Source organism: Lipotes vexillifer, unplaced genomic scaffold (assembly GCF_000442215.2).
Source record: "Lipotes vexillifer unplaced genomic scaffold, Lipotes_vexillifer_v1.1 scaffold966, whole genome shotgun sequence".
Taxonomy (NCBI): domain Eukaryota; kingdom Metazoa; phylum Chordata; class Mammalia; order Artiodactyla; family Lipotidae; genus Lipotes; species Lipotes vexillifer.
In genome coordinates this window covers 782,113-799,164 of record NW_006795769.1, presented here as the reverse complement: position 1 = coordinate 799,164, position 17,052 = coordinate 782,113, and the positions used below count along the sequence as shown (strand labels likewise).

The window sequence follows — 17,052 nt, the reverse complement described above, 5'->3', positions numbered from 1 at the left end:
TTTTTTCCTAGAAGTAAGCTCAGCAAGTTGACCGCCCCCTGCCCCTGCCCCCCACCTCTACACAAGGGCTTTCATTATTCCCGGCATCAGTACACAGCAGCATTCTGTGCCTCTCTAAACCAAGGCCATGCTGGCCCCTTCACAGGGCCCAACACTCAAGGATGGCAGCGAAGTCCCATGTGCTTGGCACCCCCAGTGAGCGCTCTGCTCTTTTTTTATTTATATGACTAACAACAGCTGCGTCTTCAGTCACTAGGCCCTCAGCAACGACTGGTAAATTAAAAACAGCCATGGGCATTTAAAAATAGTTTAAAAGATCTTGAAATCTGCAAAGGCTATGACGTCATTTACCAGCCTTGGTTATAAAATCATGTTGGGTACTATGTACACTGAAGGTAAAGTTCAGCTGTATCAGCTGGAGGAGAGAAAGACCACACGCGGGGGGGGGGGGGGGCGGGCACACAGGGGTCAGCGGGGACAGCGGGCGGGGCCTGGGCCTCTCGACTCACTTGTGGGCTGTAGGGGTGTGAAAGGTTTTCGGCTGGAAATGCTGGGCCAGAGTTAACTCTTCGGTTTCGAGTTGAATGAACCAAATCCCAAATCTCTCAGAACCAGCGTCCCCAGCCAAATGCTCCCATCCTGCTTTTGAAGCCGCTCGGAGACGCGGGTTCACGCGGCCCCGACGGCGCTGCCCCGCCCTCTGAGCACCGGCAGCCTCTCCCGGTTTGGCCCGTCCTCACACTCCACGCGGCCACGCAGCCCAGCTCTGTGGCCTGGCGACGGGTGCTCTGCGTGGGGCGGGCCGGCGGCGCAGGGCTGAGCCCTGGACCCAGGGCCCTGGGGGCGGGGCGCACGCGGGGGCGGGGCTGCCCCTGTGAAAGCAGCGGGTGTCACTTCACAGGCGTCCCCTCTGGGGCGGGCACTGGTCTTCGAGGGTTATTTAGGGTGAGAGGTAAGAGCCGGAGCTCTTGACCAGGGCCAGGTGATGTGCGAGCAAGTCCCGACTGACCCCCAAGCCCACGTGCTGCTTCTCCGCCGGCGCAGCCAGTGGTGAATGTCGCGGCTGCCCGCCAGCCGAGCGCCTGCACCCCAGGAGCACGCATGTGAAGCGGGGCTGGGGGGTGGCCGTGGGCGCTACGGAGGGGCGGGAGCTGGGCTCACCTGGCAGGCTGTCGGCGACCTCGTTGCCCCCGCGCCCGAGGCCAGGGGCGGGCGGGAAGGCCCTGGGGCTGTGCGGGAGCCGCGCCAGGGTCACCGTAGCGATGGGAGGCAAGGACTTAAGCCGCGGGTAGTAGAAAGAGTTCGCGGGGTGGCTGGGAGAGGAGGCCGTGATCTGCAGGCGGGGTGGCCCGGAGGTGGGTCAGGAAGGGCCAGCCCCGCCCCCAGGCCTCGGCTGCCCTCCCGGGGAGCGCGCCGCCCCGAGAGCTGCCAGCCCCTCACCTCGGTCACCGTGTCCTGCGGGACGGTCGCGAACTTGGGGGACGAGAAGGTGAAGCCGCTGTCGGTCCCGGCATCGTAAGGGTGGAGGTCCACTGCCACCTGCTCCCTCCAGCGGCCCGCGTCACACAGGTCCAGGCTGTCGACGCCCACGAACCAGTCGGGGCTGGGGACGATGCGGACCACGAAGGACACCTGGGGGCCGAGGGCTCAGCGGCAGCCCCCGCGCCCCCCTCCTGCCCGCCCGCCCACCGTCCACGCCGCCCCACTCACGAGCGAGTGCCTGGAGTGGGCCTCAAACTCCGCGGACGTCTGCCCGGTGCCGCTGGGCACGGCTGGGGCCGAGAACACGCCGTGCACGCTCTGCAGCTTCTCCCCGGCAGCTTCCATCTCCTGCATCAGTGCCCAGGCCTCGCTGCGCTCCGCGAAGTCCCTCAGCCCATTGCTCACGTACTGGCCCTTCCTCCACAGGCTGTAGTCGGGGCTGTGCGCAGCCCCTGTGCACCACCCACCCGTGTGAGCATCACCCCTGGACACCGTCCCGCCCCTCGTGGGGCCGGGCGGGCTGTCCCACAGGTGGCCTCACACTGCCCGGCACCTCGCTGGTAGGACGGGCAACTGGCCGGCCCTTCCCGTGACCCGGGCCACCCTGCCCCGCCACGTCCCTGAAGCCCAGGACACTGCTGCCGGCACACAGTAGGCACTCAGCCAGTACCTCCTGCACTGAAATGAATTGGGTGAGGTCCCCTCCACGCTGTGAAGTGCGGGGCCACGGTCGGGTGACCGTACCCTCCCGAGCAGTGAGGGTCACCGCCAGGCCCGCCGGGCACGGGACGGCAGGGACTGCACTCACCCAGCAGGGATGACCACTGCGCGGGTGGGCGGAACATCGGGTACTGCTTGGGGAAGGATGCCTGGCTCCACTTGCCCGTGAAGGTGATGCTGTACTTGGCCAGGGGCTGGGCCGTGCACATGGACTCTCCCCCCAGCGGCTGGCCGGCCGAGCAGCCAAGTGTGGCCAGGAGGAGGGCCCAGAGGGCTCCGCCCCAGGGGGTAGCCGGACTCGGGGTTCCCATCACCTACGAGAAGGGGGGGCCACATGCTGCACCGCTGGTCCCCAATGCCCTGTGCACGGCCCCTAGTTACAGGCACCCGAGGACGCTGGGCACCTCCCTCCACGTTCCCTCTCCAGGCTCCGGCTGGGCCTGACCCCGTGGCTGGAAAGCCAAGCCGTGTTGGGTTACAGGAACCCAGGGTGCCTGGCCGGTTACACCTGGCGTGGAGCTCACAGCCAGCTCAGCACCCTGTGGCTTTCCCAAGGGAAACACCTCTGGCGCTGCCATCTGAGGGAACCCCGGGTACCAGGAGGGTCGCCGTGCCCCGGATTAGGTGGGCCACCCTCTTGGGGTGCTGCCCCTCTTGGGGTGCTGCGGGTTTCTGGGTGGGGGCAGTGCCAGGAGGCCAGCGCGGCTGCGGGGCCGGGGCCAGCGCACGCAGTACTCACCCAGCAAGAGCGACCGGAGACTGTGGGCAGCCGAACGTCCCAGCAAGAGCCCAGAGCTCCAATTTATGCTGCAGACGCGGCACCCAGCTGGCCAATGAGTTCCCAGGTCCGCCACCGCGGCCGCCGGAGAGGAGCGGCAGATAGGACGCGGGGAGAGGGAGAGAAAGGGACCTCAGTGCTGGAGCTGGCCTGGCCGCCCGCCTGCTCTGACGCGAGCAGATGCTGCTCCAGCGCTGAGGTCACTCCTCCCTTGGGCGCCGGCCACTCGCCGCACCCCTTCCTTTGTCTTTTCCTCCCTCCCACCCCCCTCTCCCCCGAGTTCTCTCCTTTCCCATCAGGCCCTCCCTGGTGTCTCCCTGGAGGGGGTGCCAAAGCCAGCAGCTGGGAAGAGAGCTGGGCCAGGGCCACCAGCGTGCACTGCCCACAGGGCAGGGTGGGACGTGGGGGCCACAGTCGGGCCTGACATCTGTCCGTCTGTCCGAGGGCCGGGGACGGGCGGAGAAGCAGGGGCCCTGGGTTCAGCGGACACAGCTGTCTTCTTCCCACGTACAGAGCTGCATGGAGGAGCCACGCTGTCCACGCCGTGGCCAGGGCATCTGGACCGTCCCCCCGAGGGGAGTCGAAGCCATGAGGCCGCCTTCCCCAAGGGCCAGGAGGTGACCCCGGGCCCCCCAACTTCCCTCCATGGGGAAGCGCTCCAAGGATGCCTGGCATACGGAAGAAAATGCCAGCGGATTCTTATCTCTGCTCCCTGTCAGGAGAACATTTCCAGAACCCTCATCACGGGGCCTGGGAGCCAGGAAAGACAAGGACAGTGGGGTGGTCTGGCTTGTAAGAACCGCCCAGGGAGCTTTAAAGCTTAAAAAGACACATTCGGAGTTTCGAAACCACGTTAATGTTTTACACATTCCAAAAGAGAGAGAGAAAAATAAACAGAATCCACAAGAATAGAACGCAAACAAAAACAAATGACCTAACCTGTATTTCAAGTAAACAACACAACCGCCGGGAAGCGGCTGTGAACACCGTGTTCAGACTGCGGGTCCTCAGGCTCCCGACAGAGCCCAACGCAGTGGTTCTCAAACACTTTGGTCTCGGGACCCCTTACACTCTGAAAAGTCACTGAGACCCACAAGGAGCTTCTGTTTGTGTGGGTGACATCCATCGGTCTCACCATGTTTGAGATCCTAATGGAAATGCTTGGAATACTTATCAATTCACTTAAAAATAACAAAAATAAACCTATTGCACATTCACATAAATAGCAATATGCTTTATGAAAAACAACTCTTTTTCAAAAAGAAAACCTTTGTGAAAAAAGCGGGAAGTGCAGATCTTTTTCTGTCTGGCTTCCTGGGAGACGTGGGACGGTCACCGCCACCCCGCAGTTGCTCCGAGGTGCGTGTCATGCTAGTTGGCATCTGCGCAGAAAGGCCAGCCGTGCAGGGACGCAGCTGGAGCTCGGGAGGCTTGTCACGCCTGGATGTGCCACGTGGCCTGTGGGGACGTCCCCACACCCTCGCGAGCGCCAGCAGAACGGGCAGGGGTGTCTTTGCTCACACCATGTCCTTGGAGAAGTGACTGATCCGGGTTTGAGGAGAGAAAGTGGGAGGTGGGCTTGGGCCGTTTCGTGGCAGGAAGTGAGGACGTGCGTGGGCAGCCCTGGCCCGCCGTCCAGTGGCCGCGCGGGCCTCAGGGCTCGCCCCATTTTACAGGAGGCTCCCCTCCTACTCCTCACACCCACAGCTCTGCCCTTCCGGGGCCCCACGTCGATGTGCGGCCAGTGTGGACTGAAGGCTGGACCTTCTGTTTGCTCAGGGCTCCCCTGGAAGGGGCCGAGGGGAGGGTGAACAGGGAGGCACTTCCTTTGGTGTTGGAGTGACCCTGAAAGCATGCCTGAGGAGTCCTTGGGACACAGCGGGGCACGGGGTGCCCTGCTCAGAGAGGGATGCAGAGGGAGCCTTGGGAGCCGGCGGCCTGTGGCCCCTTGGTCTGGGCTGGGTCTCCAGCGGGGCAGCCTGGCCAGTCGGGGGTCAGCTTACACTCTGAGCCCCGAGCACACTGCAAACCACTCTGACCCTCGGGCTCCTCCACCAACCAGGATGCGGTGCCCGGTCCCTCACAGGCACCAGGCACCACGTGAGGTGGCATCTGGGCAGCACTTGACAGCAGGCTCCTCTGCACACAGGTGCCCCCCACCGGGTAAAGTCATCCATTTGCAAACGCATGTCCAGCACCTCCCGGGTCTCAGCACCGGGAACACGGGAGTGACCCCAACGGACAGAAGCCCTGCTCCCCGAGGCTGTGGGGCTGGGGACCTGGGTGCATTTGTGGGTGGAATTCTGTTCTTTGGAGACTGCGTGGTTCTTTGGCCGACACTGAGGCCAGGGTCCCCTCCCGTAAGTCAGTCTATGGTCAGTCACCCCGAGGTGGCTTCGGGGGACTGAGGCTCAGGGCTGTGCTGTGGCCAGGCCTCTGCAGACTCCACACTCGCTGACTGCTGCCCCTCCCCGCTTGCCCCAGTGGCAGAGCCCTGTCCAAGCCCCGCTTCCCAGGCCTGCCTGCATCCCCCGCCCACCCACGACTCCGATGGCTGCAGCAGGCACCCTGACCTCAGACTCCCACCCCAGGGCCACTGTAGCTCAAATGAGTGCACAGCGCAGGGCGAGCCGCTGACACTGTCCTCCCAGGGGCTGGCGGTTCTCAAAGGTGTCTTCTAGCTGACTGCTGCTTGTGGTGGACTTGGGGCGGGGTCTGGGCCGCCCCAACTGGCCCCGGTGGGGCGTGGAGTTAGCAGGAGTCCCTGTGTGAGCCGCTGAGGATGGGCCAGGCACACAGGATGCTGGGGACGCGGTGGTCATGTCCGTGCCCCGGGCTGGGGCCCTGCCACAGCCCAGAACCCAAGGGGCCTGAGGGGCATTGGGCTCCAGCGGGACCGTCCATTTGTATCCTGGCCAAGGGGCTCTTGAGGCCAGGGTAACAAGGGCTCTTTCAGGTGGGGCCCTGGATGTGGGGACACCCATCACCTTGGGAGCACCCAGACCTGGCGTGGAGTCTGGCTCCTCAGGGGCCGGCTGACAGGCACGCGTTTGTTTGCTGGTCTGTCCCCTCACCAGATGTTGACTGAGGGCCAAGTTCCTGCCAGACACCACAGCCCGCACACAAGGGCTTCCCATCCCCGAGGCTGAGCCCTCCCAGCACCTTGCGCCCCAGGGCCTTTGCACTGCGGCTCCCTCTATCTGGAGAGCTCTTTCCAGGCCGGCCTCTTCCTGTCTCAGGTCTCAGGGAGAGCCCCTCCTGACAGGGCCCCGGAAGGCCTGGTCGGCCCTGCCTTGTTTACAGTCTTGGCTCCTCCAGAGAAGTAAGTCTGCCCGGGCAGACAGGGATTTGCCCCGGGAGTCCTGCAGCCCAGAGTCTGAGGAACGCAGCTGTGAGCTGCTGCCCACCTGCCCGGAGACCTCGCTCCTTCCCTCCTTCTCACCTCACTCCATCCTGGGTTCAGGTCTCTTAGCACTTCTGATTGGTGGGGTCTGAGTCAGGTCAGGGAACCCTGGGTCCGGGAGGCACTAGGATGGGTGCTGGGAGAGCTGAGCCCCCCAACAGCACCCGGCTCCCCGCGCTCGTGCAGGGACGCCCAGTGGGGGCCTCGCCGCTGGCTTGGCCTCTGTGGGTGTCCCCCCTGCGAGCAAGCCTGGCTTGCAGAAGGGCCAGGGGAGCCAGGGCTCTCACCAAGCCTCACCTTCACGGAGGAGGCCTCCATGGCCGCCGACCGCAGGCCTGGGAGGAGATATGCCTCCATCTGGCTGTAAACATGAACGTTCCCTCCTCTGCTCAGCAGCCGGCTTCCAGAAACACAGGACTGTCTGTGCAGCAAAATTTGCTGTGTCTCCATCCCAGTTAAGATGCCAGGACCTCAGCAAAAATGGCAGAGTGAGGACCTCTGAAAACTGTCCGTTGTAATAGCAAGGAGGAAATAGGCAAAAACGGTCAGAACCGACTTTTTCTGTACTCTGGAAATTAACCAGAAGCTTGCAGCAGTCCTTGGAGAGCTGTTTTTTGTTTTCTGTTTTTCAGTCAAGAAAACGAGCTGAATCTTGGTAAGAGCAGCCATGAGGTTTTTGTTTTTTACCATCTTAACCATTTTTCAGCAACAGCTCAGTGGCATTAAGCACATTCACATTGTTGTGCCGCCGTCACCACCATCCGTCCACAGAACTTTTCATCTTCTGAATCTGAAACTCTGTCCCTTTCCAGCAATGGCTCCCTGGCCCCTCCTCTCAGCCCCGGAAACCCTCACTCTACTTTTTGTCTCTGTCGTTTTGACAACTCTAGGGGATCTGAGTGCAGTCATACAGTGTGTGTCCTTTTGTATCTGGCTTATTTACTCAGCATAATGTTCTTAGGTTCATCCATGTTGTAGCAGGTGTCAGAATTCCTTTGTTTTTTTAATGTCCCTGTAATTTTTTTTTCTCATAAGTCAATGTTTACAAAGTGTAATGTACATAAAGAAAATTATATTTTTCCTTGAATATAGCTCAGTGGATTTTCGGAAATGGAAGGCATTCATGTAATCAGTAATTGGATCAAGGAATAGAAATTTAAGAACACATGAAACCTCCTCTTTTGTTACCTTCCAGTCACTACCATCCCCAAAGTGAACACTGTCCTAATTTCCAACTTTGTCAGTTATTTTTGCCTCTTTTTATGCTTGATACAAATAGTCACATAATGTACTGTTGGTGTTTGACTTCCTTCATAGAATTCCCTTCCTTTTTAAGGCTGAATAATAGTCCACTGTACGTATGTACCACATTTTGCTTATTCATTCATCTGACAACGGACACGTCCACATCTTAGCTATTCTGACTAACGCTGCCGAACAAGGTGGCACAAATACCTCTTGAGGACCCTGCTTTCAAGTCTTTGGGGTAGAAGCAGAATTGCTGAATCATATGGAAATTCTTTTTTTTAATTTTTTTTGTTGAAATATAGTTGGTAGCTCTGTTTTTAATGTTTTGAGGGACAGCCACGTTGTTCTCCACAGCTGCTGCACCATTTCACATTCCTGTTAACAGTGCACAAGGGTTCCAGGTTCCCCGCAGCCTCTCCAAGCTGTGAGGTGTTTTAATGTGCCCTAGGCTCGTGCCCCACCCTCCAGCTCTGTAGTAGCCTTGAAAATTGACAACCCAGATTCATGGTGAAAACCAACAACCCAGCGCCACTGGAGAGATCAGAATGGAGCCGAGTACCTTCAAAGCAGTGTCCCCAGAAACTTGTCATTATTTGACCTGTCCGGTGGTTTCCTGGAAGACCCCCACTTGCAAGGCTGTCTGTATTTGACTTGATTCGGAGCCCACCCATAAAAGGTTGAACCAGATGAACCAAACGGTAAACAAAAGCAAGTGAGAGTGACTCTACCATATGAGGCAAAAGAGGCTTCAGGACAAATATGGTTACAAGAGACAGAGAAGGGCGTTTTATAATGATAGCAGGCGAATCCATCAAGAAGATATAACCGTTATAAAGTATATGCATCTCACAATAGAGTCCAAAAATGTGTGAAGCAAACCAGACAAATGAAGAGTGAAATGGGCAATTCAACAATAATCATTGGGGACTGTCAACTTTCAATAGCCTGTTTTCAATGACGGATAAAGCAACGAGACAGCAGATCAAAAGGAAACAGAGGACATGAGCTACTCTGCAGACCCGGTGTAGACTCGGCCCAGCAACCGTGTTCTTCAGCACACGGAGCATCTCCAGAATAGACCACGTGACAAGACGTCTCAGTAAACGTAAAATGATTGAAATCAGGCAAAATATGTTCTCTCACCACAACGGAATGAAATTAAAAATCAGTAACAGGAAGACATTTGGGAAATTAAAAAATACATTGAAATTAAACCTTATACTCCTTAGTAACCAATGGGTCAAAGAAAAAATCACATTATAATTTAGAAAATACTTCTGAGATAAATGAAAATGAAAACGCAACATATGGAAACTTATGGGATGAAGCAAAGCAGTACTTAGAAGGAAATAAATAAGATCTCAAATCAGTAACCTAACCGTCCACCTAAAGAAACTAGAAAAAGGAGAGCAAACTAAATCCAAATCAAATAGAAGGAAATAATAAATATTAGAGCAGAAATACGTGAAATGGAGAATTTCAAAAATTGAGAAAAATCAATGAAAACAAAAGATGGTTCTTTGAAAAGATCAAGAAAATTATCCAGCTAGACCAAGAAGAAAAAAGAGGAGATTCAAATTACTAAAATCAGGAGTGAAATAGGAGACATTATTAATGACCTTACAGACATAAAAAAGAATTATAAGAGAATCCTATGAACAATAGTAAGCCAATAAATTAGGTAACCTACATGAAATGGATAAATTCCCAGAAAGTCACAAACTACCAATGCTGATGGAAGAAGAAATAGAAAATCTGAACAGATCTATAATAAAGAGATTGAATTAGTAATAAAAAATAACTTACCATAAAGAAAGGTCCAGGATCATATGGCTTCACCGGTGAATTTCACAAAATATTTAAAGGAGAATTAACACCAATCCTTTTCTAAATCTTCCGAAGAAATAGAAGAGGGAACACTTCCCAACTCATTCTACAAGGCTAGTATTACCCTGATACCAAAACTAGATAAAGTCATTGCAGAAAAAGAAAAAGGAAAGCTTTCCCCCTAGAATTAGGAACGAGACAAGGTTGCCCACTCCTGTTACTTCTATTCAACATTGTGTTGGAGGTTCTAGCCAGGAAAAGGAGGCAAGAAAATGAAACAAAAGGCAACCGGTTGACAAAGTAGAAGTAAAACTATCTGTGTTTGCAGATGACACGATTTTGTTACAAAATCAAAAGAAATCCGTACAAAAAATATTGGAGCTAATAAATGAGCTTAGCAAGATTGCAGATATGAGATCAATACACAAAAGCCAGTTGTATTTCTATACACTAGCAAGAAACAATCTGAAAGTGAAATGAAGAAAACAATTCCATTCACAATAGCATCAAAAAGGATAAAAAACTTAGGAGTCAATTTAAGCAAAGAAGTATGAGTCGTACACTGAAAACTACAGAACACTGTTGGAAGAAATTAAAGAAGACGTACAGACATCTCACATTCATTGATTGGGAGAGTTAGTGTTGTTAAGATGGAAACATTCCCCAAATTCATCTACATATTCGTTACAATCCCTGTCAAAATTCCAGCTGCTCTTTTTTCCCCTTCAGAAATGGAAAGGCTGATCTTAAAACTCATATGGGTTTGCAAAGGGCCCCAGATACCAAACTAACCTTATAAAAGAGGCACTAAGTGGGAGAACTCACACTTATCAATTTCAAAAATTATTACAAAGCTACAGGAATCAAAACAGTGTGTCACTGGCATGAGAATAGACATAGAAGCCAATGGAACATTATTGATAGTTCAGAAATGAACCCTCACATTTATGGCCAATTGATCTTTGTTTGACAAGGGTGCCAAAACCATGTGCTAGAGGAAAGAACAGTGTCTTCACAGATGGTGCAGAGACAAATGGACGTTCACATGCAGAAGAGAGAACTTGGTTCCCACCTCACACTGTATACAAAAATTAGGTCAGAACAGATCAAAGACCCAAACGTAAAACTAAAACTATAAAACTATAAAAGGAATATTAGGTATAAATTTTGTGACCGTGGACTTAGGCAATGATTTCTTAGCTTTGACACCTGAAGCACAAACAACCAAAGGAAAAAGTAAATTATGTTTCATCAAAATGAAAAACCTTGTTCTTCAAAAGACACCATCATCAAGAAAAGACAGTCAAGGACTTCCCTGATGATGCGGTGGTTAAGAATCCACCTGCCAATGCAGGGGACACGGGTTTGAGCCCTGGTCCAGGAAGATCCCACATGCCGTGGAGCAACTAAGCCCGTGCACCACAACTACTGCTGCGCTCTAACGGGTTTGAGCCCTGGTCCAGGAAGATCCCACATGCCGTGGAGCAACTAAGCCCGTGCACCACAACTACTGAGCCTGCGCTCTAGAGCCCGCAAGCCACAACTACAGAGCCCACATGCCACAACTACTGAAGCCCGTGCTCCTACAGCCCGTGCTCCACAACAAGAGAAGCCACCGCAATGAGAAGCCTGCACACAGCAACGAAGAGTAGCCCCCACTCGCTGCAACTAGAGAAAGCCCACGCACAGCAACGAAGACCCAACGTAGCCAAAAACAAATAAATAAAATAAATAAACTTATTTTTTTAAAAAAGAAGAAAAGACAGTCAAAACAATCGGTGACTCCTGTGTGCCAGGCACAGTCCTCAGCACCAGACACGTCAAGGGGTAGAGCAAAGATGCCAGCCCGAGTGGAGCCTGGTATTCAAGACGAGATGCAAAGGACAAAAAACAGAGAGGAAACCAGACAAGCACACGGGTTCACAATAAACTGCTGGTATTTCCAGAGAGAATAAGACACAGGGAAATTTGTCTCAAAGATACAGTATAGTAAGTTCCCTACGTACGAACAAGGTCTGTTCCAAGAGCGTGTTCGTAAGTCCAATTTATTCGTACGTCCAGCAAAGTTAGCCTAGGTACCCAACTAACACAATCGGCTATATAGTACTGTACTGTAATAGGTTTATACTTTTCACACATATAATACATAAAAAACAAAAAATAAAGAAAACTTTTTTTAACATCTTTATTGGGGTATAATTGCTGTACAATGGTGTGTTAGTTTCTGCTTTATAACAAAGTGAATCGGTTATACATATACATATGTTCCCATATCTCCTCCCTCTTGCGTCTCCCTCCCGCCCACCCTCCATATCCCACCCCTCCAGGTGGTCACAAAGCACCGAGCTGATATCCCTGTGCTATGCGACTGCTTCCCACTAGCTATCTACCTTACGTTTGTTAGTGTATATATGTGCATGCCACTCTCTCACTTTGTCACAGCTCACCCTTCCCCCTCCCCATATCCTCAAGTCCATTCTGCAGTAGGTCTGTGCCTTTATTCCTGTCTTACCCCTAGGTTCTTCATGACATTTTTTTTTCTTAAATTCCATATATATGTGTTAGCATACGGTATTTGTCTTTCCCTTTCGGACTTACTTCACTCTGTATGACAGACTCTAGGTCCATCCGCCTCATTACAAATAGCTCAATTTCGTTTCTTTTTATGGCTGAGTAATATTCCATTGTATATATGTGCGACATCTTCTTATCCATTCATCCGATGATGGGCGCTTAGGTTGTTTCCATCTCCGGGCTATTGTAAATAGAGCTGCAGTGAACATTTTGGTACATGACTCTTTTTGAATTTTGGTTTTCTCAGGGTATATGCCCAGTAGTGGGATTGCCGGGTCATATGGTAGTTCTATTTGTAGTTTTTTAAGGAACCTCCATAATGTTCTCCATAGTGGCTGAACCAATTCACATTCCCATCAGCAGTGCAAGAGTGTTCCCTTTTCTCCACACCCTCTCCAGCATGTATTGTTTCTAGATTTTTTGATGATGGCCATTCTGACTGGTGTGAGATGATATCTCATTGTAGTTTTGATTTGCATTTCTCTAATGGTTAGTGATGTTGGGCATCTTTTCATGTGTTTTTTGGCAATCTGTGTGTCTTCTGTGGAGAAATGTCTATTTAGGTCTTCTGCCCATTTTTGGATTGGGTTGTTTATTTTTTTGTTATTGAGCTGCATGAGCTGCCTGTAAATTTTAGAGATTAATCCTTTGTCAGTTGATTCATTTGCAAATATTTTCTCCCATTCTGAGGGTTGTCTTTTGGTCTTGTTTATGGTTTCCTTTGCTGTGCAAAAGCTTTGAAGTTTCATTAGGTCCCATTTGTTTATTTTTGTTTTTATCTCCATTACTCTAGGAGATGGGTCAAGAAGGATCTTGCTGTGATTTATGTCATAGAGTGTTCTGCCTATGTTTTCCTCTAAGAGTTTGATAGTTTCTGGCCTTACATTTAGGTCTTTAATCCATTTTGAGCTTATTTTTGTGTATGGTGTTAGGGAGTGATCTAATCTCATACTTTTACATGTACCTATCCAATTTTCCCAGCACCACTTATTGAAGAGGCTGTCCTTTCTCCACTGCTGTACATTCCTGCCTCCTTTATCAAAGATAAGGTGACCACATGTGCGTGGGTTTATCTCTGGGCTTTCTATCCTGTTCCATTGATCTATCTTTCTGTTTTAGTGCCAGTACCATACTGTCTTGATTACTGTAGCTTTGTAGTATAGTCTGAAGTCAGGGAACCTGATTCCTTCAGCTCCGTTTTTCGTTCTCAAGATTGCTTTGGCCATTCGGGGTAAGAAAACATTTTTAATCTTACAGTACAGTACCTTGAAAAGTACAGTAGTACCAGCTACATCACTGCTGCTTTTACTCTTGCTTCAGGACATCCTGGCCCTGAAATAAAGATACTTTACTACCGTACTCTATACAGTACTGTACAGTAAAGTACACAAAAGCACAACCACTGGCAGAGGATGCACACACGTGACAATGTATGCCAGACACATGACTAACTTGCATGATTGGACATGGGAACACACGTTCGCAACTTTGAAATTTCACAACTTGAAGGTTGGTATGTAGGGGACTTAGCGTAGGAGAAAATGCTCCTTCAGCGAAGGAAGTTCTGGATGGGCAGATTCACACAGTGGTGCCGCCGGGAGTAACCGAGAGCCTGGACATCTCAGGGGTGGGGGAGTTGGTGGATACGTGGACCCCGAAGAGAAGGAACCCAATAGACCTGTGAGCAACAGTCCTGGGGGAAGGCCCGACTGCCTGCACCATCCCTGCAGAGTGCTCTGGAAGACGCAGCCGTGGGGCTTTGGATTCAGGGCAGGAAGCCTTTTGGGGCTCCCGTGAGCACTCAGACCCCCAGCGCTGCAGGGACCACGCGCCTCAGAAGGGTCTGGAAGGAGCACTGCTGCCAGCAGGCAGCACCCAGGGCCCCGCGTGGGGTCTGCTCTGGTTATGGGCCGGCGCTTAACCAGCCAGCCCGGGACCGAGTGCCTGGAAACCACCGCCCTGTCTGTTTTGCCCACAAACCTGCACGTGGGGAGGGCTCAGCGGGCAGCTGGTCCCTGCTCCTCTTGGTGTCACTGGGTGGCTGGAAGTCATCCAGAGGCCCTTCCGCTCACTGCCAGGGGTTTCATGCTGGGCTGGGACCTTGGCAGGGCCTGGAGCCCCTGCGCGTGGCTTCTGCGTGGGCCGTGCTTCCTCTCAGCGCGGTGGCAGGTTCCCGGGCAGGTGCCCTGGGCACACGAGCCAGGAGGGAGCTGCATGGCCGTTCCCGACCTGCCCTCGTGCGTCGTGGAGCCACAGCCCTGGGTCACGGGACAGGCAGCAGACCCCCCCCACCTCCGCTCATGGGGAGTGGCGCCGTTCTGGAAGGCGTGGGGCTGGAGGGCTCGTGGGCATTCGGGGGACCCGCGAGCTGCCCTTGGGTCTTGCTGCGGCCACACCTCTCGGGAACTTCCAGGTCCCTGCGGGGACACACCAGTTGCAGGGTCACGCACCCAGGGGCCAAGGCGCGGCGTGCTGAAGAGGACCAAGCGCCCCAGGTTTCTTGCCGACCCCGGGCCCAGCGCAACCCCCCCATCAGAGCGGGCTCCAGAGGCGGCGCTGAGTAACCAGCGGACCAGCGTCAAGCAGGGAAACGGCTGCAGAGCGGCCAGAGGTCAGGTGCTCAGAGAGCAGGTGAAAACCTTGTAGGAAGTTGACCCAAGGGGGCGGGGCTGAGACACAGACGGGGGCTGGGACCCCACCCCATGCTCCCTCCATGCCCAGGCCCACGACAAGGGTGCCCAATGTGAGCTCCCACCCAGCAGGATATGGGGCGGGTTGAGGCTGTGCTTCCCAGCCTGCTCTGGGTCTCGGCCACGAGTGTAGACAGACAGTGCTGAATGGTCGCACACGGGAAGGACCCAGCGGGGGGCAGGAGGGTCCTCACTGCTCTCACCCGACACCCGGCCCGAGGGCCTTTTCCCGGGCTGTGTGCTCTGCTGCCTCTTACGCCCTCTCCGGGACCCTGTCTAGCAGAGCTCGGCCTTGGGAAGGGCTCTGAGATCTGCAGGGATGGCCTGGGGGTTGGGGGAGGGGTGCACTGGCTGGAGTGGGCAGCAGGGGACGGTGCTTGAATGTCTGTACAGCCCAGAGGGGATGCTGAACCCATGGGCAGGATCCCAACACACACTCCCGATGGGGTTTGGACCAGGGCAGGTGGAGGGGGCAGGGCCCCCAGGACAGCAGCCCCTGCCCTGGGCCTGGGTGCCCAGCACCAGGGTGGTGGCCCTGGGCTTCTGGGCTCTGACGGGGCGGCAGACGCTCTGCGCCCGGGGGTGAGCTGGGATGAAGGATCCCCGAGCCAGAGTTGCCTCGGTGTCTCTGCAGAGTGTGGGGTGTGACCAGATCCCTGATGGCCCTCCAGCCCCTCTGGCTCCCGGTGCTTTCCCACGGAGGCGACCCCTGTCCTCATGACCCCACAGGCCAGCACAGCGGCCGTGCAGGAATGGAGCTCCGTGCAAGCCCTGAGTCAGAGGCCCTCCCTGGTGGCCAGGCTGGCCGTGGATCCTGGGGAGTTTTGGGATTTGGGGATTTATGCTTTAATTTTCACATTTTCTCCCTCCCCCTGGATTTTTCTCTGTTGCTCTCCACGGGGCTGTGAAGTCATCTGCTATATCTGAACCTGGAAGCTGAGTTCTGATGGGCTCAGGGAGCGGAGTCTCCACAGGAAAAGCATCTTTCCTTGGAAGGACATGTGGTGGGGAGAGGGGCAACTTTGGAGAGAGCCAGCAGAGGGGTGCTCTCAGCAGAGGGGTGCTCCCAGAAGAGGGTGTGCTCTCAGCAGAGGGGTGCCCTCAGCAGAGGGGTGCTCCCAGCAGAGGGTATGCTCTCAGCAGGGGGGTGCTCTCAGGAGAGGGGTGCCCTCAGCAGAGGGGTGCTCTCAGCAGAGGGGTGCTCCCAGCAGAGGGTGTGCTCTCAGCAGAGGGGTGCCCTCAGCAGAGGGGTGCTCCCAGCAGAGGGTATGCTCTCAGCAGAGGGGTGCCCTCAGCAGAGGGTTGCTCTCAGCAGAGGGTGTGCTCTCAGCAGAGGGGTGCTCTCAGCAGAGGGGTGCTCCTAGCAGAGGGGTGCTCCCAGCAGAGGGGTGCTCCCAGCAGAGGGGTGCTCCTAGCAGAGGGGTGCTCCTAGCAGAGGGCTGCTCTCTGGCCAAGCAGGGGGCCCCAGGAGACACCTCGCTCCTGGGGCAGAGAGCACCTCCATCGACGCCTCCCCCCTCGTCTGCCGGTTAACAGGACTCACAGTCTGGGTTACAGGCTGGGGAGGGGTGGGGCGTAGAGGGGGAGGCACAGCCTGTTGCTGCTAAAAGCCTGGGCATGTCCCGCTGTCCAGGGTGCCCCAGCCCCAGGGCATTTGCCTCAGCGCTCCCTGTGCCGCAGCCTCACCTGGTCCAGCAGGCTCCCAGGAGCCACACCACCCACTGATCCTGTCAGCAAGGAGACAGAGCCATGGGGAAGGGGCTGGCTGAAGCTGCAGACCGCGGGCGACAGCCGGAACCAAACCCTCGGGCTGGGCTCTTCTGCGGAGCAGAGCTGGCCCAGCACCAGGGGAGGGAGGCGGGGGGCCGAGGGTGCGGCTGAAGAATCCGTGAATCCGTCAGGTTCAACCAGAGGGAGCCCGGTCAAGGGCCCGCCTTCAGACAGGGGGCATCACCGGAGGAGCCAGACCCTGGGCGGGGGCCCCCGGACCAGCCCTGCTGGGGAGGGGTCTCCAGGGCGGAGTGCGAGAGCACTGGGCTCTGTCCCTTTCCCACTGCCCAGGCGTCCTCCCCGCTTTGCCCCACGAGCCTGGCGAGGCCGGCACCCCGAGGACCAGAGGAGGCCTCCCTCCCCCTCGGGACCCACTTCCCAGCCTAGAAATTCTGAGCCCACAGCCTTGCGGCCAGACGCCCCGGCTCCAGCCTCGCGGTGGCCTGCTTTCTGCCGGGCGCGGTGGAAATGTGGGTCAGCATCAGCTCACGTGGCCGGGGGCCAGAGCCACTGGCAGGAAAAACATGCGGCGCAGCCCTGGCCGCCGGCGGGGCCCCTGC

General features: G+C 55.0%; 1 protein-coding gene across 1 annotated transcript in view; it reads right to left on the bottom strand.

Moving 5' to 3' along the window:
• SPON2 (spondin 2) overlaps positions 1-2,516 on the bottom strand; it is a 3,827-nt gene extending 1,311 nt beyond the window's left edge. Inside the window, exons 1-4 of the mRNA XM_007467886.1 lie at positions 2,291-2,516; positions 1,711-1,934; positions 1,441-1,632; positions 1,162-1,333 (exon numbers count right to left, since the gene is read on the bottom strand). Of these exons, the coding sequence (XP_007467948.1) occupies positions 1,162-1,333; positions 1,441-1,632; positions 1,711-1,934; positions 2,291-2,513 (811 nt within the window). The 5' untranslated portion in view covers positions 2,514-2,516. The remainder of the gene's footprint in view (positions 1-1,161; positions 1,334-1,440; positions 1,633-1,710; positions 1,935-2,290) is intronic.
• Between the last annotated feature and the right edge of the window lie 14,536 nt (positions 2,517-17,052).